The 21,481-nt window shown below is 49.0% G+C and overlaps 1 protein-coding gene across 4 annotated transcripts in view; it reads left to right on the top strand.

Annotated features, from left to right (window-relative positions):
• The window catches only part of LOC144168882 (uncharacterized), a 30,378-nt gene extending 13,645 nt beyond the window's left edge, over positions 1 to 16,733 (top strand). Inside the window, exons 7-10 of one of the 4 annotated variants that reach the window (XM_077697875.1) lie at positions 3,917 to 4,018; positions 4,638 to 7,935; positions 10,138 to 10,254; positions 15,919 to 16,733. In XM_077697875.1, coding sequence (XP_077554001.1) covers positions 5,356 to 6,297 — 942 coding nt within the window. In that variant the 5' untranslated portion in view covers positions 3,917 to 4,018; positions 4,638 to 5,355 and the 3' untranslated portion in view covers positions 6,298 to 7,935; positions 10,138 to 10,254; positions 15,919 to 16,733. The remainder of the gene's footprint in view (positions 1 to 3,916; positions 4,019 to 4,637; positions 7,936 to 10,137; positions 10,255 to 15,918) is intronic. The other 3 variants (XR_013322277.1, XM_077697876.1, XM_077697877.1) reach the window with 3 other exon arrangements.
• Positions 16,734 to 21,481: the final 4,748 nt, after the last annotated feature.

The following is a 21,481-nucleotide window of genomic DNA, read 5'->3' as shown; positions in this document are numbered from 1 at the left end:
TAACATGGCGGGCTGTCCGCAAAGACGGCAACGAATGGTCTAAAGGGGAAATTGGAACGCACCCTTTGTTTCCCCATTGAAGCAACGATCACCCTTGTGGATAACGACCTGCTCACGCAGCCAGCTCCTGCAGGAGTCAGCATGCCGAGAAGTCGGTGGTTGGGTACACTTGTGCCATGAAGGGGCGGGGAATTTAAACCTAGCAATTACCAGCTGTGCTTTGCCCAAAGTGCAAGCTATGACTGTTAGCACGAAACGTAGAAATCGTGCCATTCAGCACCGATTGGTGCGGCACCTAAAACGTGCTGGTCAGTTCAGTTCCGGCGCATAGCCATACAAACCCAAATGCTTGCAAATAAACTGCGCCGGTAGTATATCCGTCTGCTTAACTGGCATATTTTATTTCTGAGAATTTCCGTTCGTTGAATCTTTCGGAATCTTTCTCATCTTTGGCTTCATGTTTACAAATTTTCGTTTTGCGTGAAACTCCGTCGGTCCACCTGTGAAGTTTGTCAAGAAGGGCCTTGGGAATTTGTTTTCAAGCAGCTCCAACTGGGCCATTTTGTGGGCACAGAGCCCCGTCATCTTTGCATGAAAGCAGAGGGTTTTTCTGCAGCGAAGGTGGCATCAGATGTGACACTTTCAGAGGTAGGTGGGCCACAATAGTAATAGCTTTTTTAGGCGGCTGCAAGCTGCACAAATAGCAAAGTGGGGTGTCACAGCGCTGCCCACGTACTGAAGTGATGGGTAACGTGTGAAAAGAATTTCCCTTTGCCAGCCAACTGCTGGTCTCGCACAGTGGTACACAGCCATACCCATTGCGTACAGTAATGTGCTCATGGATACTGTGTCGCAAAAAAATACAACTTTGTCCATTAAGGGGGCCATGAAGCAAGATAAAACTACCATATTTGCACGTAAATAACACGACCTCGTGTATAACGCGAGGGGAGCACTTTTGGTTTGTCCAAAAACGAGAAAAATGTATATTAAAATTACTATAACGCAAACTGATGAGAAGTTGCTACGAGGGCCCCCGGCATAAAGTGCAAGCTCTCTGTCTTTGAGTTGCACAAGCTCAGCGTTTACAGGCAATACTGGCGGACGAATTCTGCCAGGTCATTCTCAAGTTTACGGTCATTCTCGAGTTTACGACTCTTGGGTCTATGAAATGCTTTACAAGTCGGTGCTGCTTGAATTATGCGATCATGACACTTCCTCCAGAGTTGAATGTGGACTTTCTTAATCCGAGATGCTGCGCCGCGCTTGAATTTCCCTGCTCAGGACGGCAGCATCGCCGGTGTCTTAAATTCAGCGGCGTACTGATTTCGCCAGTTCATTGCAGCTGCTCAGAAAGCAGAAGCAACCACGAAAAAACACCGAGGAGCCAATGCTGCGCCGTGTGCGTGTCAGCTCTCGCCTCCGGACCAGACCGCCTGGTCATGTAATCACTAGCAACGTAGCCAACGACATTATCGGGAAAAGCCAGCACCAAAGTTGACGCCGAGAGCAGCGAGCTCTCGGCAGCAACAACTCGAGGGTAGAGCAGGGGGTTCGCACCTGCCCTTCCAGACATGATAGTGAGAGGCAAGTGCAAAGGATGAAGGTAGTTGAAGAAAGAATGCCGAGAAAAAAAGCTTGCGCTATGTTCGAGTCCGAATATAACGTGAGGGGTGTTTTGGAGGCAAAAATCGCTTGAAAAAAAAAAAAAAAATCGCGTTACATTCGTGCAAATACGGTACGTTCAGCTTGAAAAAACTAACCTTTGGCAACTCACACAGCTGCACTCCAGCTATGACAGATGTTTTTTTCTTTTTTGATGGTAGACGCAAGTAATATTGAGAAACTATCAAATCTTGCTCTACAGGGACGTCATATGGACCAGCACTGCAAGCGCTCATCAGTGCTATGTGAATAAGTGCACACTAGCATTCAAGTGACGTGATCAAACGACTGTATAGAGTCCCCACTACAATCCCCCAGTGGCATTCCTTGGCGTTGCTTAGGTTGTTCCCAGCAATCGCACAAACCAGATTTGGTGACATCTTAGGGAAATTGCCGGGAACTGCCACTTCATCTGGTTCATCTCGCTTCTCTAATTGTATCTCGGTTATTTCTTTGAAGGTTGGAACAGAATTGGCGTCATTGTTATCGGGACAAGGCAGTCTCTTTATTTACCCAAACTTGTTTTTGTCTTCATGTCCCCTTTAAAGGGGCCATGCAACCAAAACAAAAGTTTGGTTCATCCGAAAGAGTGCCTCGTTAGAATCATACTGACACCACTTTTAACGGACACTTCGCTCAAGTAAGCTACATAATCAGGAAAAAAAGGGAATGGCCATGCGACCCAATCACTCATTTCCTGCAACAGAACCTATGATGTCGTATGGGCCAGCCATGCGATTGGCTGAGGCCGGTAAAAGCAAATGCAAATTAGGCAGCACTTATAAGCTTGACGAAGGAGCTATTTGAGCCTAAATGCAATGCATATTCATTTTACAGCAGTAAGAATGGTGGGGTAAAGCATGAAAGGTACGAAAATACACGTAAACAAAGAAGTTCCGATGCACACTGCTGTTGGTACTGGGCGCACTATGCTTGTTTTAGTTGCACAGCAGTCTGCCGCTTTGGAGTTGTCTTACACGACACTGGCCGATTGGCGTAAGCGACGTTGTCCTACGTGACCCTGTTTGTCGGGCATAGCCCATGTTTCACGAAACTATTACTTTCTACCGTAACAAAAACAATCCAGGTGCAAACACGGTCAAAAACAAAGCAACGGCGGACAACGGTCTGTGGCCGAGTATGTAGCGCCACGAGGGAGGACTGACAGCAAGCAAGGCTGCAGAGCGTAATGACCCACTGGAAGTTTGTGTGGATACTTGCCCTCATGACATCAGGGAAGACGCCACGAAAACACACGATTTGTCGGGATGGCCACAATTTTAATCTAAATTGATTTATTTCTCGGTGAATACAGCACCGTTTGCTGCCGGACAAGGGCTGGGGGCACTCTAAAACACCAAATCTTTCGAATCAAACAAACTTGTATTTTGTCTGAATGGCCCCTGTAAACACACAGTCCAGCCCACAGTGTGCATGCATTCTCTGTACGAGGAACTGGCGTAGACGGACTGCAGGGACTCAAGAAACAGAATGAAATGACAGTGGAGGCAGACGGTGCTAAAGCATAGCAAGCCAAAAAGACACTCAGCTTGACAAGTGAGGATGAAATGCATGGCCAGCTGGTGTGGGAGCGTCCTAGACAACTGAAAAAGGTGAATAAGTGAGGGCAGATGTGGAGCAGAGGGATCCCCGAGCATGGGCAGGTCATTGTCCATAAAGTGGGTCGTGATTCAAGCCCGTGGAATGCCAGTGCAGGGAGGCATTTATCGCAAATGCATTGAACGGCTAAGTGAGCGGAAAAGCTGGCATCTGGCCAAGTTGGTGTCTGTGGCAGCTAAGCAGCTCCTAAAGTGGCTGACTGCGCAAAGAGAACAAAAGTGGAGGAAACGTGTGGAACAGGAATATGCCGTTATTTCTTGAGCCAGTCAATGTGCCAGTCATAAAGCTGTAATCTTTATATTTTCCAATGCTAGGAACCCTGGTGAATGCAGTGAGGCAATCGGTTTTTTGATACACCACTTGGAACTAACCATACAGCTCATTAATTTGTGGTGGCACCAGTGGCAATGAACCATTTTGAATGCCCATTTCAAGCACCTCTTGGTGAGTTCTGCCAAGTCGGTGGTCATCCACAGCAGTGCGGAGATGTGGCATGCTTGGGGGATCCATGCAGTGGCATCCACTTGACTGCTGTGGCTGCTTACAAGGAGCGTTCTTGCCCCCCCCCTCTCCCCCTGGTGCCGATCTGTTGTGTCTGTGTGGGTAAAGGTGCTGCCCTGCATTGTTGCAGGCACCATTGGGCTGATGCTGGCACGGTAGCTGCACACGGTACTGGGCGTGGACGTGTCTGCCCAGGCCATTGAGGCCGCCACACACAATGCACAGCTCAGTGGTGAGTAGTAGTTATTGGCCAGGACTAGCCAACATCGAGGGCTGATATAGTGCGCAACATTAACGACAACATTCAGTTGCAGGCAGCGTTTTTGAAGATATTTGACAGCACAGACCTGAGGTCTAGTTTAGTTAACGCCACTGCAGTTGACCCTTTTCTCAAAATGAGCGCTGCAATTTAGTTAGGGGTAGAGGAGGAGGAGGAATAGCCTTACTGTCAGAGGGGGTGTGAATGCCCTGGTGGGGAGGGAGGGAGGGGATAGTCGAAAAGATAGCACTGTTCATGGTTCAACCACCTGGAATGGTGGGTGGCATTTTGAAGTCAATGGTTCCGTGAAGATATAGTTCGTAGGTTTCGTGAAGAGATGGGTGCTACGTTTATCAAAGGAGTCAGTCCAGGTTATCACACCAACTTCTAGAGACCACAGGTCAGAAAAAAATTCAGTTTGTGACAACACCATTTTTTTCCTCTATAAAACGAGTTCTTTTTTTTTTTCTCTCTTCAGATTAGCAGCCTGCAAATTCTCATGTGAGGCTTTCCATTTTAATGTATGGTGGCTGCAACATCGTAGTTTGCTTGCACTTTCTGCTTACTGCACCTACTTCTTTCTACCCTGCAGTCTGGAGAGCAAGCAGTGTTAGCACGGTTGTGAGGAAGTAGCCGGAACTTTGCGTCTTTGAAGAACATTTTGTGCAAGTAGACGGCCAATCCCTATGGTGGGGCTATGTGCCACGAGGAGAAAGAGGAGGTGTGCTAGAGTATTCCGGCGAAGGGGGACGGTGTGTTCCGGATTGCTCGGCGGTGATCGTGAGCAAGAGGGCAGCCTTCGGACCGGACGCCGCTGTTCCAGTACCGGGTGCGTGACCGTGGTTCCCCTGCGACGGCCTAGAAGGCGACGGCCAGGGAACGACAGCACGGACCAGCGCCCCACGACCTGCCCACGTTCGAGGAAGTTCCGCCGGCGCGCCGAAGACGCTCCAGCCAATCTGCACACTCCCGAACAGCTCATCCAACACGTGAGACTGTTGCAGTTGACCAACTTGACTTCCGTTCAAACGGACTCGTGTTTCTTTTTAGTTAGCAGCCCTGTTTAGTTTTTTCCCCGTCGCTTTTTTACTCCGCGTGTTCTTGCGATTACCCAACCCTATAAAGCGTGCCATCTACAGTTCTTCTACATGTTCCGGTGCCCTGTCTCGTTATTCTCCCGTCCGTAACGCTGGGGATCGTTAGAAGAGCCTGTATTCCATCACATCTGGCGTCCGCGACAGGACTCTTCATTAACTTAACCCGAAGAGCTAACGTCACCAGCAGGAGGATTGGAGAGTTCGAGACGTGACATGGAACTGGACAAACTAGTCACGCTTGGTACCCAACTGGGTCTGAGGGACTCTGAGCTCCGGGAATGGGTGAGGGCAGAGCAAGATCGCATGAGAGCTGAGAGGGCAGCAGAACGCGAGGCTAACAAGGCAGCTGCAGAGCTGGAGCATGCGAACCTTCAGCTAAAGTTAAGACTGCAGGAAGGTGCCAGGAACAATCCGCAGGGCAACGAAGCGAGCGCATCAGCGGCAGCACCGGCGCCTATGTCCATAAGCCCACACAATTTCATTCCCCCGTTTGACGATCGTCGGGATGATCTAGACGCCTACCTCATGAGGTTTGAGAGGATAGCGCTCGCGCAACAGTGGCCGGAAGATAAATGGGCTGTTGGCCTGAGCATGTGTCTGACTGGAGACGCTCTCACAGTCATCGGGAGAATGACGCCGGAGGACTCTCTGAATTACCAGAAGGTCAAGTTGGCTCTTCTTCAGCGATTTCGATTCACTGCTCAGGGCTACAATGACAAGTTCCGCTATGCCATGGCCGAAGATGGAGAAACTGGAGCACAGTTTGCTTCCCGCCTGTCAGGATATTTTGATCGGTGGATCGAGACTTCGGGTGTACCAAAGACATTTGAGAGCCTACGCGACAAAATGATCGCCGAGCAGTTCCTGAAGTGCTGCAGCCAGGAACTTGTGGTCTTCATTAAAGAAAGAGACTTCCAGACCATTAACCAAATGGCCGAAGTTTCCGATCGGTTTCTGGAAGCCCAGTCTCTAAAGAACTTGGGGAAGTTCAAGGAAGACACTCCGACACACGCAGGCTCGAGTCATACTGATGGCGCTGCAAAGAAAGGACCGACATGCTTTATTTGTGGCAGAGTTGGACATCGTGCTCCTGATTGTCGTATGGCGGGACAAGCTCCAATATGCTCCGATTGCGGCAAACCAGGCCACCAGTGAGAGAACTGCAAATCGAGAGAGCCCCATCCCAAGCAAGTTTCTGCTTGTGTAGTAGTGACATCCCGGAAAAGGAGACGAGGTACTCGTCATTACATGCATATTTCTGATCCCAACCCGCGGAAGATGTTTGGAGGAGACGCAACTGAACCAGGATGCTCCGCCGACAACTTACCTGTTGTTACCGGTCAGATGTACGGGAAATCCATATCGGTGCTGCGGGATTCAGGAAGCAACGCCGTAATTGTACGGAAAGAGCTCGTGCCAGATACGTGCATGACAGGTCAAGCCACCACCGTGTTGTTCCTGGACAAGACTACACAGCGCCTCCCAGAGGCGTATATCAAAATCCATACGCCCTACTTTTCAGGCCACGTCCTGGCAAAGTGCATGACTGAACCACTTTACGACTTGGTCCTGGGTAACATCCCAGGTGCGAGAGATCCATGCGATCCTGACCCGAACTTCACCCAACAAGCACAGCAAGCAGATGAGATGAAGAAGCAACGTGCGCACCGCCGTAAGCACAGCGATACCAGTGACAACAAGCCACCCGAAGTAGTCTCCGTTGTCAAGGAAGATAACTTGACAACAAAGAACTTCACATTTGCTGAGGTGACAAGAGAGGAGATGATGGCAAAGCAATGTGAAGATAGAACTCTGCGAAGGTGCTTTAAGGGGCAAGGTAAGGAAATCACATCTCGAAGGGGCAACACCTACCTATTTGTCAAAGAGGACGGCTTGCTGTACCGACGATGCCAGCTCACATCGGGTCAACAGTACAAACAACTGGTAATTCCAAAACAATTCCGAGACTCTGTGCTCCAGATAGCTCACAACAATATCGGACCCTGCAACAAAGACATTCGGAAGACAACGGAAACAATTCTTCACGAATTCTACTGGCCGAATATCTACGCCGACATTAAGACATTGGTCAGATCTTTCAATGTTTGTCGGCGCAAAACTCCAAATCACGAAGTTGGTGTAGTGCCTTTTTGGAAGACGCCTATTTGTGCGACAACGTTGTCTTACGGACTGACGCATTCGACAAAAATGTAGGAGCCGAGCTTCGGCGAGAGTGCCTACTACTATTGTTAGGACACTGATCCACTAGCATTAGGCATAGTGACAACGTTAATGCCGATTTCCTCACTAGAGTGTGAACATCCGCGCGTGTTATTTTCCCACCAGTGCGTTTTTCTTCTTGGTGGAGTAGTGAGGGGGTGAAAGTGTGCGTCTTCGCCGACAACTTTCTAAAGTGGGGAGACATGTGAGGAAGTAGCCGGAACTTTGCGTCTTTGAAGAACATTTTGTGCAAGTAGACGGCCAATCCCTATGGTGGGGCTATGTGCCACGAGGAGAAAGAGGAGGTGTGCTAGAGTATTCCGGCGAAGGGGGACGGTGTGTTCCGGATTGCTCGGCGGTGATCGTGAGCAAGAGGGCAGCCTTCGGACCGGACGCCGCTGTTCCAGTACCGGGTGCGCGACCGTGGTTCCCCTGCGACGGCCTAGAAGGCGACGGCCAGGGAACGACAGCACGGACCAGCGCCCCACGACCTGCCCACGTTCGAGGAAGTTCCGCCGGCGCGCCGAAGACGCTCCAGCCAATCTGCACACTCCCGAACAGCTCATCCAACACGTGAGACTGTTGCAGTTGACCAACTTCCCTGCTGTCGTTCCCTGGCCGTCGCCTTCTAGGCCGTCGCAGGGGAACCACGGTCGCGCACCCGGTACTGGAACAGCGGCGTCCGGTCCGAAGGCTGCCCTCTTGCTCACGATCACCGCCGAGCAATCCGGAACACACCGTCCCCCTTCGCCGGAATACTCTAGCACACCTCCTCTTTCTCCTCGTGGCACATAGCCCCACCATAGGGATTGGCCGTCTACTTGCACAAAATGTTCTTCAAAGACGCAAAGTTCCGGCTACTTCCTCACAACGGTGTTTGCTTTCATGATTAAGAACTTCCCTCTTTTTCAGGAGAAGTTGCACATTGTTGTGTTCATTGTGTGTAGTAAGCCAGCCCTTCCTCCCATTCATGTCCACTTTTCGCCTGGCCTTGCACACACCAGGACTTGATCAGCATCATGGCTGTGCACACATCGCATTGTTTCCACTAAATGAGCCTTTGCAGAAGCCACTACGGTGCTTGGCAGTGAACAGTCAGTTACACACTGTGAGCATGTCAGAACCAAAAGGACTTACTACATATATCATGAGCTCTGCCATGCATCAGAATGTGCTGAAAATTTGCAGCGAAGTACACGTACTGTGTGTGGAGTTATCGGCATTGGGCCGTGTTAAAGGGGTTCATATAACAGAAGCTATGGGAGAGCTTTTTGCATGAGGAGCGGCTGTCTGTAATTAAGCAAGTGAAATAGCTGTGGTGCAGCTTTTTCCCAGCTTTTCTAATCAAGAGGTCGCCACCTTCCAGCCCATTTGTTAGGCTGCCGCTTGTTATCTTGAATCTTTGTGTGTACATTCTGCACCCAATAAAGGATGGGGTTCTTTCTCGGCTCGGCAAGCAGGCGTGCACATCGTCTCTTCCTGCGGGCTTGGGCCACTCGTGCTCCCGCACGCTCCTGCGTCCCCAGCCATGCGACAATCTTAGATTTGCGCTGCATTTATGTTGTAAATTGTGAAATTGCCCAAATTCTTTTCGGGTCATGTTTGGAGTTAATTTTTATTGTCATAATCGGTGCCTTCAAGCGTGCGCATAGACTTTCGCTGCACATTTTAGTGCCAGGCCTCGATTACGAGGGAGTCAGACCTGGTACAACACTTTTTTTTGGTAATCGGGCCCACAAGTGACTGCCTTTGCTCTACTGGGCGTGTGTGTTCTGCCCCTTCTGGGGTGGGCAGAAGGTTTCCAGCGCATGCTACCAGCGCACAAGCAGGCCAACCCTCAACGGGTTGTTGTCTTTTCTGTTAGGCTTAAGCACACAAAAGCCCAAGGCGCCAGTCACACCTACAGCGATGTCCTTATTGCAGTTTATGTGGCCATTATTGTGATTCTGACAAATGGCAGTGAGGATTGCGCCATGGTGCATCAGTGTGGCCCTGCTTTGTGTGCAGCAGAATTGCATATCCATGGGCAGGTCAGATATGTTATCCCTCTGGGATTATGTTCACAGGAACATCTGTTCGCACTGTCTGTCGGGGATCGATGCTTGAGGTGTAAAAGGAATCACAGGCCAATCCGGCCTTATCCTTACTTGCATTTGTCATTTCCTGGGCTGTCAAACAAAATTTTCAAAGCTCCCACATGCGAAAGTTGTGTCCAACAGCTTCTGAAAATCATGTCCACATCTTGTCGGGTATCATGTCGACGTGCATGACATGAGCAGCCATCACTGAGGGAGGCTGCCAAGATTGCTGCAAAGCATGGTGTCTCTAAGGAAAACAAAAGGCAGGCTATTTTGGGAACCTAAAGGAAGACGTGGACAGTGCTTGGAGGAGTGCATCTTTTCCTGTTCTTTTCAAGTGATTTATTTGGTTGTGGGTCACTGCTGTGCTTGCGCACTGCTGATTTATGCAAATCAGCCAAGCCTGCAACTGAGTGTGTAATGTCGCACTCAGTGCTGTTTGTGCGTGGAAGAAAGATGCGTTTGGCCTGGTGTGCCTGTCCCGCCTAACTGACACCAAGTACCAACAAAGCTCCACTCCTCACCACCTTGATAGCAGTTTGTGCCCTTGTTGGGCGGACATTTCCATGAGGGAGGTTAGAAATGCTGCCAGTCAAGAGCACCGCAAGAAGCACTCAATTTTTATGTGTGCCTGCACTTGGAGGAGAACAGTGGTTTCTGCAGTTTTGTGTTGATGTGTGTCATCTGTATTTCGCAGGCATCAGCAACGCACGCTACCAGGTTGGCCGGACAGAGATGCTGCTTCCCAAGTTGCGCGGCTAGTTCCTTGCCAACGACCTCTGCGTCATCGTGAACCCGGGCCAGGCGGGCCTGAGTGAGTGTATCCCCACATGGCTCGTATTTCAATATCTGACAGAGCCTTCCGCAAAGCCTTGTGCAAAGCCTTTGGAAAACAGCTCTTGAATAATTAGATAGCTCCTTATAAGCAGGTGTAAGAATTTCCTCAGAACTTGACATTAGGTGTTTCATGGCTGGTCTTGTGAGCATTAGCTGTAACAGCGTTGCATCGTTGCGGCTTGCCAGCGAAGGTGGGTGCTGCAGTCATGTGGAGATGCACACCCTTCTTTTCTTACTTGTGCTTGACAGGAATCCACAAGCCCTGACGTTTCCTTGCACACCATTCGTCAGAGTTGGATGCTTTCAAAAAGCCTGCCGCTGCAGCGCGGATTAGGGAGTTATATGATCTTCCTGGCTCACTTTGTGAATGAGAGATGAAAACTGCATGACATTTGTGTTTTTAGTGCTGGGCAAGGGCCACTGATAGTGCCTTCCCTTCTTCCTTTTGTGCTGATGATTGTGAGTGGGGTGGAGCCCGTCCTTGTCGCTGACAAGCAAGGCCTACAATGAATGCGTGCTGCCAATGTGTGCTGATGGAGCAAAAAAGCGTCTAGGTGCCTCAGAAGGCACCTAGGAAGCAGACTTGAATGAGTTCAGAAACATGTGAAGTGCCACACTCAGGGAAAGAGGGCACCTGTCATGGTGACAGAGCAAGAACACACTTGGGAGGGGGAAGTGCCATTGGTGTGGGCATGTGTGTGTGATCAGGAAGCATTGCACAGATACAGCATGCCCCACTATGCCCCGACGGTGGCTGACAAAGTAGGGTGTGTGATGCAGGTTGTTCACCTCCATCACAATACAGCCACGGGGGGTTGCCAGGGTGCTACCACTTCAAACACGGCTCACGTTATCGAGTTGCTTGAAAATGCTGGGCTGGTTCCCCTGAAATGTTGTTGCTTCGTGATCGTGGATTAGAGAGTGGATGGGGATGGGGGTCATTGTGGCTGAAACGAAGAAAGGACCGAGGAACCTGTGATGGCCCCAAGATTTGAGTAGGGGTGCTAAGCTGTCATGGTGAATGAGAACCATGTTTGTTACTTATGGACAGTGGGGGGGACGGCTTGGTGGAGCATACTTCGGGAATATCAAATGTTCTCGCCACCGTCATCACTTTATTGCTGCGTGTTTTATGGCACCTCAGGGTGGCTCCAACCTTCAGAAGTTTATGGGCAGGCATTGCTGACTTGTTGAGCTAGACGTGGGAGGCTTTGCAGCCAGGCGTGGCTCACCGGTGTCTATATTAAGTGCCCAGTGTTGACATCTGCCTCCAGTTTGCACCGCGTGTTGTGCAGCTTCTCAGCTGGCAAACAGCTGTGCCTATAGCGACGGAATAAACCTTATTTGGTGGCTCTAGCTGTGCCATAGTATCTTCTATTTCCACGTTCAGGCACGCTTCACCACAAAGCCTTCTCAGTGGCAGAATTGCAAGCAATGCTGTGGCGGCTCCTGATGTTGTCGGCCCTTGGCCTGCTTCTTTTTTTTAATGGGCCCAGGAGTGTGGGTGTTGCAAAAAAGAAGAAAGGTGTAAATAATTAAAGAATAATAAATAATTAAAGTCAATAATCCTCCGAACAGCACAAAAAAAATTTGACAAGACATAAGCAGGGCACTGCACTGTGTCCTGTTTAAGTTTTGTTCACACTTTTTTTTCCCACTCTCCAAGAGTAAACATGCGTTCGCTGGTGACAGTCTCTTGCCGAGAGAATCTGCAGATAGCCTGCAAAAAAAGAACAGAAAAAAGGGAGTGCAGTTCATCTCGCTGATTCTTGACAAGAAGCAAGGAAGCAGAGGCAAGGTCAGTGCACGTGGGAAAGGTACAAGGAGCCCCATGTAGAGCATATTGCTATACTTGCGACACAGAATCATGTTCCCACTCCTCACTAGCATCAATAGCAAAATAAGACATTAGATCACAATCTTACTTATCTTATGGACTGTTCTATATGTATCCTGCTCCTTTCAAGATGCAGTTGTAGGCGCACAGGAACTCGTGTACACATAGGAAATATCCTGCAAATACCCCAGCAGTGTTTTTTCATGAAGCATCAGGGGGAAGCTTAGTAGCAGAAACGTCGTGAAATCCAAAGTGGTTGTGTTGCGAGAGGAACTGGCAAGCAGTTGTTCAGTACAGGTGATGAAGTCCTAGAGATGAGTGTAAAGTTGCACTAATTTTGGGCAGTTAGTCAGAAGAAGCCACCACCTATTGAAGAATCAGCTTGGAATACTAGACTTTATGGGAGCACTCTGAGGCTTACCTGCACGTGCAGCATTCGCTAAAATTTATTCTTTCCAGGGCTATCCCAGCCTTGCACTGGTACTAACATGGTGTAGTACTTGGGTAGCTGTCCCCTCCATCAGATCATTGCAAAGTACTGTGTTCCGTCAGTCCTTTACCTGAAGGGTAGTGATGTTGCTGGCATCGAATTGTTCATCCAGTCCTATCCCACCGAAACTGTATAGCTCACAACTGTGGCACTAAACAAACGGCATGGAACACGGGTGAAAGTTGCGTCTCTCTCATTTCCAGCTGTATTTAATTTAAGAGCTATGCCATTACACCAACTAGCCGAGGTTTTTCTTTTTTTTTTGTTCTCTCTTCTAAAGCCACTGTGCTTTTGTTTCTATTGTCTTGGTTTGATGGCCCAGGTCTTCTCTGAATCTACATATTAGCATGGACAGTATAGGCGGACTCAGGCCATGCACATTTTTATTTCTTTGTATTGGTGATCAGTGCGTGACGCTATGTAGTTTGGGGGCGAAAACAGGGATTTGGAGAGGGCTCTCCCATTCCCTGAAAATGTCATGAGCTATTCGCTAGTGATCTTTGGCTCGGAGAAAGGGTATTTTTATTCTGCCACAGCTTATTTCTAAAGGTCCCTCGCGTGTCTAACAAGCAGATCTGGCATTTTTAGCCAGTTTCCAGCAGTTTCGGTTTTGTTTTTGCATTGCAAAATTCATATTCACACAACTTCCTGCCGATTTGCCATGACGCCTCCGTCGCCTGCTACTGTTCCTTGAAAAATGCACGCCGCTTGTGGTTGCATTTCACCCACGCCTTCCCTTCAGCTGAAAGCCAAAAGATAACACTAAAACGTCGGATATCAGTTCAGACGAGGAGAGCGCTTCCAATCGGCCTTGAACACCGCCAGCTGTTCACCGCCCAGTTTCCTTTCTATACGAGGGTATTTCCGGGGGTCTAGTTTTGCTGCTTAGTAGAACTGCCTATTTCCACAAAGTCTCCAACAGGCTTGGTCTTGTTTCTTTTAAAAAATGTTAGGTGGTGCTGCAATCAGGAGGCTCATAGTGCTGAAGTCTTCATAGCGCAACAGCTACTTGGTAGAAGCTTGCTGGGCATGATTCTAGCGCATCGCACCTTATTCCTGCAAGCAGGGCTACCATGGTGAGTCAGTAGGTGATATTAAACTGCAGATTAAAGTTCTGACAGACAAGTGACGATCAGAGCGTCAACAAGCATCCGCCACCGTGTTTCGCTTTCGACTCCAAGTGGATTTTCTCGCATCGCTTGCTTGCCTTGAATCTTCTTCTGGCCACAATCATTGACGAGGTGTTTTTACGTCATGTGGGGACTAAATGGTCTCTTTAATAATGTCAAACCACCAGATTTCTTGCAGAAAAGCATCCGAAATTGTGAAATTTGAAACAGAGGTTGGGCGTCACCGCACGGCACGGGCACCACGTGTGCTAGTATTTTCTTTGGTATCCGGCAAATTGTTGCGAGCAAATCAATTTTTTTTCTAGGATGGGTTTTTCGAATGTTTCCCTACAAAATTTATATTCTAAATTTTTCCTAGTACTGGTGGTTTGCTACATGCAACTTCCTTTTGCGTATTTTCTTCGACGGCTGGACGAAAATTTCGAATTTGATAATTTTTTTTGCAATCATCATTTATGAAACAATTATTAAAACTTGTGTCGTTAGAAAGGACCTTGAATCATCTGCATTTTATGTCACTGCAATATGTGCCTACCCAATATGTTTAGCGCAGAAAAAATGTCATCTTAGACCCCTAAAAATCGGTCAATTTTTCGCGGTAACGAAAGAGTTTTAAAGGCCAACTGCACTCAAATTTCATCTGGGCCAAATTTACTTTGAACGCACAGTACGTACCACCAAACCAACTGGGACATGACTGGTAGCCGCGTTAAATGTGTGGTTAATTAATTCGAAGCATTTAGAACAGCTCCGTCGCAGGCGACGTTGCACCTGCCGGCAGATCGTGCAAACAGCCGTGAAGAAGAAGGGACATTGCGGCCGGCCGGGTGCTTTTTCCTCCGGCCAGCCAAGAGTACCGGTTGAGCTCCGCTGGGCGTGCTTCCCCTAGGACTGCAGGGAGAGTGAAGCATTGCACACAGGTTCGCTCCGGCTGGCCGGCCGCGTGCAGCTTCTTGCTCGCCGCCTGGACCAGCTGGAGGCCTGGCTGTAATGGCTGCACTCTTCGCGATTTCGGTTTCAAAATCTCCAATTTTCGATGGTCATTTGCGCCGTGGATACGCGTATTTCAGCTGTCATATTTTGTACCGTGCAATATTTTTAGGCAGGCTATACGAAGTAACATTTTCAAGCGGTTGAAGTTTTGAGTGCAGTTGGCCTTTAATCGTGCCGTTCTGTCGTTGTTGTCCGGTCCAGAAAATGGCCGCCGCTGTAAAGAATAAATAAATAAAAGAAACACCTACGTTGTGTGATGGTATTTAAATGCTGGCCCCTGCAGTAGCTGCCCCATGTGTTACCGCTTTGCTATCACCACGTGTTGTCAGCCGTAGAACAAAAGTTGTCGTCGTTCTTCCATGTCCTTTCTTCGTCTCACTTGGGCTACTGGTGAGGAATCGAGAGCTTTGGGGAGATCACGTGCCTGTTCCATAAAACTCTGAATCAAAACTGCAAAGCTGCATAATGCCGTATTTTCATGTGTATAAGCTGCACCAAAAATGCAAAAATTTCAGTGGCAAAGTAGGGGTGTGGATAATACAGGGGGTTTTTCCTTTAGTGCAGCTTCATGGCAACGTGCGTTGTGCATGAAGCCCCTCCATAGCTTCAAAGAATGCTGCACCACAAACAACATGAATGGAACCGAAGATGACCTTGTGTACAGCAGTGAGGGCTGCGGCTCGAGCGATAGCTCTAGCGAGCGCTGTGACAATGAGTGAATTGTGACTTTCGCCTTGCGGTCAGTGTATTCTACTTGGTAAATAGTATACGCTTTTGCTGTCTACACAGTATGTCATGTGTTGCTTGAGCAGTAGCCTTGGTGCAGCGTTTCCTCAATCAAATGTGCTGGCAATACGGGAAGGTTTTTTTTTTCCGGCAAGCTGAAAGTGGGGGTGTGGATTATATGCAGGGGCGGGTTATATGCATGAATATACAGCAGTGTTTGCCGCATGATACCTGAGTGTGAAGTTTTGTGGGTAGGAGAAAAGAACCTGGTTAAAGTTGCGATTTTCGCCAAAAGACAAGGAAATGAAAGCAAACAAAGAGACCCAAATACGATGTACTAGCAGTAAAGGAAGAGTTGTTAGTAAGTATCACCAGGCTCTCACCTTCGAAATGCGTAAGCAGACTTCAATGCCGCAGGAATTTTTTGACAGCTTGTTATACAATGCGTTCGTGTGTGTCATGCAGGTCGTGCAGCCATCCTTTCCTCAGGCAGGGAAAGTGGGAGGGCCGTTCCGCCTCCTCTTTGCCTGTCCAACAGTGGACATGTTCCCACGGACTCGGCACTGTGAACTGCTGCTGCTGTTTGGGCAGTAGAGGACGACGGCTGTGCTGCGCACTGTGCAGTCGGCTCAATTGTTGTGGAGTGCTGTGATTCTGAGAGATGTACAATAAATTCGCTCTGTACTGCTCCTGCATCCAATTCACCCTCTTTCTCTTTTTTTTCATTCTTATTTTCTTATATTTTTAAGAATTGGTGGCATTATGAAAGGGCTTGAATATCCTTAGTCCTTTACTGTGGGGCAACACAGCTGTGTGACAAGTTTTACTGTTATTTCAGTGAGTACAGTTCTGGTTAAAAGTTCCATCCTTGGCGCTATCCTCTAAGGAATTCAATTTTTTGGAGAGGAGAAGGTGGTTGAGCACGGGCGATGGATGAAGGCTGTCCGCACGTGTGTGTTTAATTTCTGCCATGTGATATGGGCCGGCGCTGTAATGGCCTGTGATACGAGCGATTGTGTTTTCACTGCGTTTTTATGATAACCCCTTCAAATAGCATGCACTTATTGGTGTTTTTCTGTTTATGTGGCATAAACTCAGTTGAAGTTCTAGTGTGTGGTTCGTTTTTTCTTTAGCTTTGTCCCTGTCTTAATGTTCGCTAGTACGATGAATTCCTTAGATGTTCCCAGGCTAGGTATAATTAAGGTAGAAGCTTAAAGGGACCCAGAAGAGCCTTTTGTAAAAGTAACAAAAGGCCTGTATTGTCGCGTTGCACCAGTATAGCGATGCAATGCCGTTGGAAATATTGATCTACATTCAGTATTAGCTGCGCCAGAAGCAATTAAATGCACCCCTCCCCCCTTGCCGATCGATTCCTCCTCTTTCTCTGCTGCTTTCAAAGCAGCTGGAAACACCGGGAATAGTCATATGACATCGCGACGCTCGACTTCCGTTCTACGGTAGCTACATTCCTGCCCCTAGGCACGCGTCAATCGCTGCGGACCCGCCTGTCGTTACCTTTGCCTCGGGATTGTGCAGGAAGGAGGAAGAGCAGCCGGAAGCCAATGGCAGTGACGTTGCCGGCGATTGGGCGAATCAGGGGGCGGCTCGCCGTTGCGTCAGCCATGATCGGCTGAAAAAGGCTCATCGGCTGAGAAAGGCTATCTTCAAAAATTATTTACAAATTATCCGTACAACGTATGGGGCTCACACTTGGCTCAAAGATTCCCCGTTATGTGTTCTACCACCTGAATGCATTTGATTGCCACCTTCACAAAGCTTTTCTGGGTCCCTTTAACTCACGAGTGCTACCAAAATATTTTTGATATACAGTGTTGCCCACTTATAATGAACCTGGTTTTAATGAAATCTTCGCTGTAAAGAACAAATCTTCGTTTCGCGATGCCGTTTGTACTCTTATATTTTATGTTCAGATATAGCGAAAAACGAACACAACAAACTGATTTTTGTTTCCCGATGTGTTCGTTATTAGTGGGCTGGACTGTATTACAACAAGTAATGGTTTTCTCAACTTTATAGTGTAAAAGATTTTATTTTATTTCAATGGTTAGGCTGCTGCTTTGAATAATGCCAGAACTACTAATGATCGAATCGGCTGTCAGAACTTTTCCTGGAGGCAGTGCAAGAGTGGGGAGAGAGAATTTTAAGGAGAGGCGCTGGTGACTAGGGCAGTTCTTGTGGTGAACCAATCGAAATGGAGCACTCCTACTTTACCAGCAACACTGGCCCCATAGTGATGTGCTGATAACAGCAGATGCTTCAAAGGGCACGTCCAGGCATTGTCCAGTAAACCATCGCATCAGCCACTCATTCCACCTGTGGGCTAGTACATCGTCATGCTCTCTACGAGGTACAAAATAAATGCTGAATGCTTGCCACTAAGCTTATGAGGGACATGGAAGCTACGTTGCAGGTCTTTTTCTTCTTCTTTGTGGCCGCTTGCTGTTATCTGCCAGGTTCTGGGACACAAGCACACTGTCGTTTTGGCAGGCCGAAACTCGTATTCTCATGAGTGGTTCTCATTGAGCTCCTTGTAACGTACATAGAGCACAGGTGAATTTGTCAGATGCAGAAATGGAAATTGAGTTGAACTGTACGGTAGAGTACGATGACAAGGCTGTCACTGCATCTGCCGTGCTGAAGTACAACTGGCACTCCACCTGCACCAGCAGCAACATCAGCACCAGCTCGACCCTTCTTGTTGCCAAACCCGTAAAGTGCAGATGGACTGCAGGGTCGCAGGTATTCATGCAGTAGGAAAATTGTACATTCAGAGACCACCATTGCCTACTCCTTGCTGACCTCATTCCACCACTGGTAGGTAGCGCACTTGCAAATTAGAGCCGGCAAGGGGTCATCGCGTGAGTGCCGTTCAGTCTTTACTTTTAGGCAGAGGATTAGAACCCTTCTAGGGGCAATTCCACGTAACCAGCCCCTGGCTTGCAAATTGTGGAAGGCCGTGATGGGTCATCTCGCAAACGGCACCCCTCCTCTCCTTTTTGAGCGGGTCACAGTCCCCACTCGTAGATGCATTGGCAGGGCTGTTTCGCTTGTCTGCCCCGTATTTGTATTAGGTGGTGTGCACTTCAATTTTTAGGTTGTAGCTGCCGCGTTATGAGGTCGTCATTGGCAAGAATGTCACCTCGCAAGGGAAAAGCCAGCAGTGTGCACCAGTAGAAACGATTACAAAGTGGTCCTCCTTCACCAACACTTTGCACATTTGAAATATAGCACCTTTTGAAAGGCTCATGGTTGTGGTGGTGGAGGCAAGCTTTAATGAGAAGAAAGGCCAGTAGTGGTCGGCAAGGGAAGTTCGGTCCGTGTGTGGTCTTGAATGTGGGAATGCTTGATAAGCCCCTTGTAGAAAGGTGAAATACGGACACAGTTTGTGACATAGGCCGCGGATAAATGGCTCGTACTAGGCCGCTTTTCGTTGTATAAATGAATTGAATACGTTCTTGTTGGGTATGTGTAAGTTATGGCGTAAACGTTGGGTGGGGGGGTGGGGAGAGGGGAACGAGAAAATGCGGGGCAGTGCCCTGTGCTTGGGGTTGACTATGGGAGCCGAGCGCAGTTCACGTATTACCGAGGGACTTCCCACCATAGGCGGCGCAAAGTTCGCCTTAGCCCTCACGAGGGCCTCACCAAGCCGACGCCGAGCGGTTTTCAAAGGTGCGGGGCGTAGCAGCAGAATGGGTATCCCGAGGAATGGCCCTCCGTGAGTGCCGCATTTCGACCCGCGTGGCGACATGATCGCCGCGATATATTTCTTCGCTCACACGTCCGGCTGCGCGTACACGAAATATTCCGGCCGAGATGCCATTAGAAATTCGCTGCAATATTTGTGCCATTTCGATCATGCGCACAGTGATTATGGTGTAATATTTCGGCCGAGATGCTGTTAGCAACTTCGCTGCAATATTTGTGCCATTTCGATCATGCGCACAGTGATTATGGTACAAAAAAAGGGAGAATGCGCCTAGCATACGTGAAATTGCACTTTGACTTTGCCGCCAGTGCGGATTTGAGCGCAGGCTACGTCTCGGTACCGTGTCGTCTCGGTTGGGTTTCGGTTTTACGACTTGGCTACGGCTGGAGATGGGGCTAGTAATGTGACTGGCTAGGCTTCGTTATCCTCGTGGTTGTTGTGGTGCGCTAAACAAAGCAGCGTGCGGAATCTCATGCATTGCAGTTAAAGTTGCCTTCGAAAGCCCTCGTTTCTCTACGCGTCTCAACGGTGACAGCGAGTTTTTCCCCAAGTTGTCTAACTCCTCTCGACTGCAAGCTCCACGGCGTCTCGATCGCGGCGTGCTTGACGAGATTTCTGGATTTTTATCACCGGCTGGGCGTTGTGCATCAGAACGGCAGCACTCCCACATGGAAACGAACAACGACAGGGAGACTGACACCCACGTGTGCATACGAGGCCGTCAATGCCCCTGCCGCAGCGAAAACTCCCAGCGGTGCTTTTTCGAAAGACTGCATCTCCCTGCTCCGCAAACATGTCGCTCCACAGCCCTGCCGTTTTCAACTCCCAGGCGAGTCCGTCGTCGCTCTCGTAGCGGCTTTGAAGAAGCTGGCGGCTTACTAAGCTCCTGTGCCGCAGGGGCTGACAGCCTTGCCGCGAAAGCTCTGCGTTGAACTTCGTTCGTAGCACAAACGCCAAGGAGCATCAACGAAAACATCCAAGGACGCAGTCGGAACTATTTCACAGCTCACCCAACCGCTTTCACAGATCGCGGACTACAAACTGCTACATCTTGCTCATGCCAGGATGGTCCCAGCCAATTCAACATTGCAGCCATGGGTTTCCTGAAGCCTTTTTGCCTTCAGTGAACACGGCAGACGGCAGCGTTTATGGGGCCCGGTGTTTTCCGCCGTAGTGCCGGTCTTGGGGCCGGAGCAGAGCACACACAAGTGGGCCCGCAGTATGCGCTCGTGGTTCCTGTGTGGCCGCATTATCGTCAAGAGCAGTGCCCCGCGATTCTGCCCCACACTCCCCCCTGTGACAAGAACGTCGGCTGGGATTTGCCAGGCCACACCACGGAGCTCATGGTGAAGCTTTGTGCTTGAGATGGCGGGCTTCCGCCATGCTAGCCCTGGCGTTGAATTGTGTCTCAGCGACAGCGAAGCCAAAAGGCATCGATTTCATCTAGAATCTTGTAAGGGAAGGCCGAGCTCTAGACATGGAGTTGGAACACCTCATTCCGCCCGTTGAAACTGCGCCGTGAATTGGCCAGGACACTTGAAGGACACATTATGAAGAATGTGAAAACACTACATCGGCAATTTGCCAGGACACATGCTCTTGATAATCACTACTGCATCTGTTTTAGTTAAGAAGGAGCTCCAATTTCTCCTTGGGAGCTTTATAAAAGGGTTGTGTGGGACAACAGAAAGGTCTTTGTGCCCCCAAAATTCTGTCAGTGCAGTTGCATTTGTGCTGTTTTTAGTGCACTTAACCGTCCTGCTAGTAATGGTTAGATAGGACAGAGGGTGGGTTTTATATTGCAGGGGTGAGGAAGACGTTAATGTATGTTTGGCACCATATTCTGTGCAAACAGCAGTCAGCCGAGCACTTAGATCGATGAAACACCTGCTGAGCTCGTGCAATGCTCAAGCACACTGAAGCGAGCATTCCTGCTGGGTCAGCATTCCATTCCTCTTGGACTTCTGTGTTCCAAATCAGAAGATCTGACCTGTTCTGCATTGTGGACAGTTGATTCGTCTGCACAAGATCCTCTTCAAGAGCAGCCTGCCATGTGTGCCTGTGCTTCAATCTGCATTTCATCTGCAGAAGTTCCACCTTTTGGGAAGGACGCACAGCCACATAATAGAAGACAGCGTCAGCACTTCCATGGCTGGTAGCCACACCACAGAACCCAACAAGCTGTTGATGTGGTGTCGACATGAAGTGTGACGTGATTCTGTTGATGCCACATGTAAGGTCAGTGCACTTACTTTTTCCTGTGGTTTCTGCTTTGGGGTCTCTTGGGAGCGTGAGTGAACG

This window comes from Haemaphysalis longicornis, unplaced genomic scaffold (genome assembly GCF_048455015.1).
Source record: "Haemaphysalis longicornis isolate Haplotype H1 unplaced genomic scaffold, Haemaphysalis longicornis Haplotype H1 scaffold_2, whole genome shotgun sequence".
Lineage (NCBI taxonomy): Eukaryota > Metazoa > Arthropoda > Arachnida > Ixodida > Ixodidae > Haemaphysalis > Haemaphysalis longicornis.
This window is presented reverse-complemented; position numbering and strand designations above follow the sequence as displayed.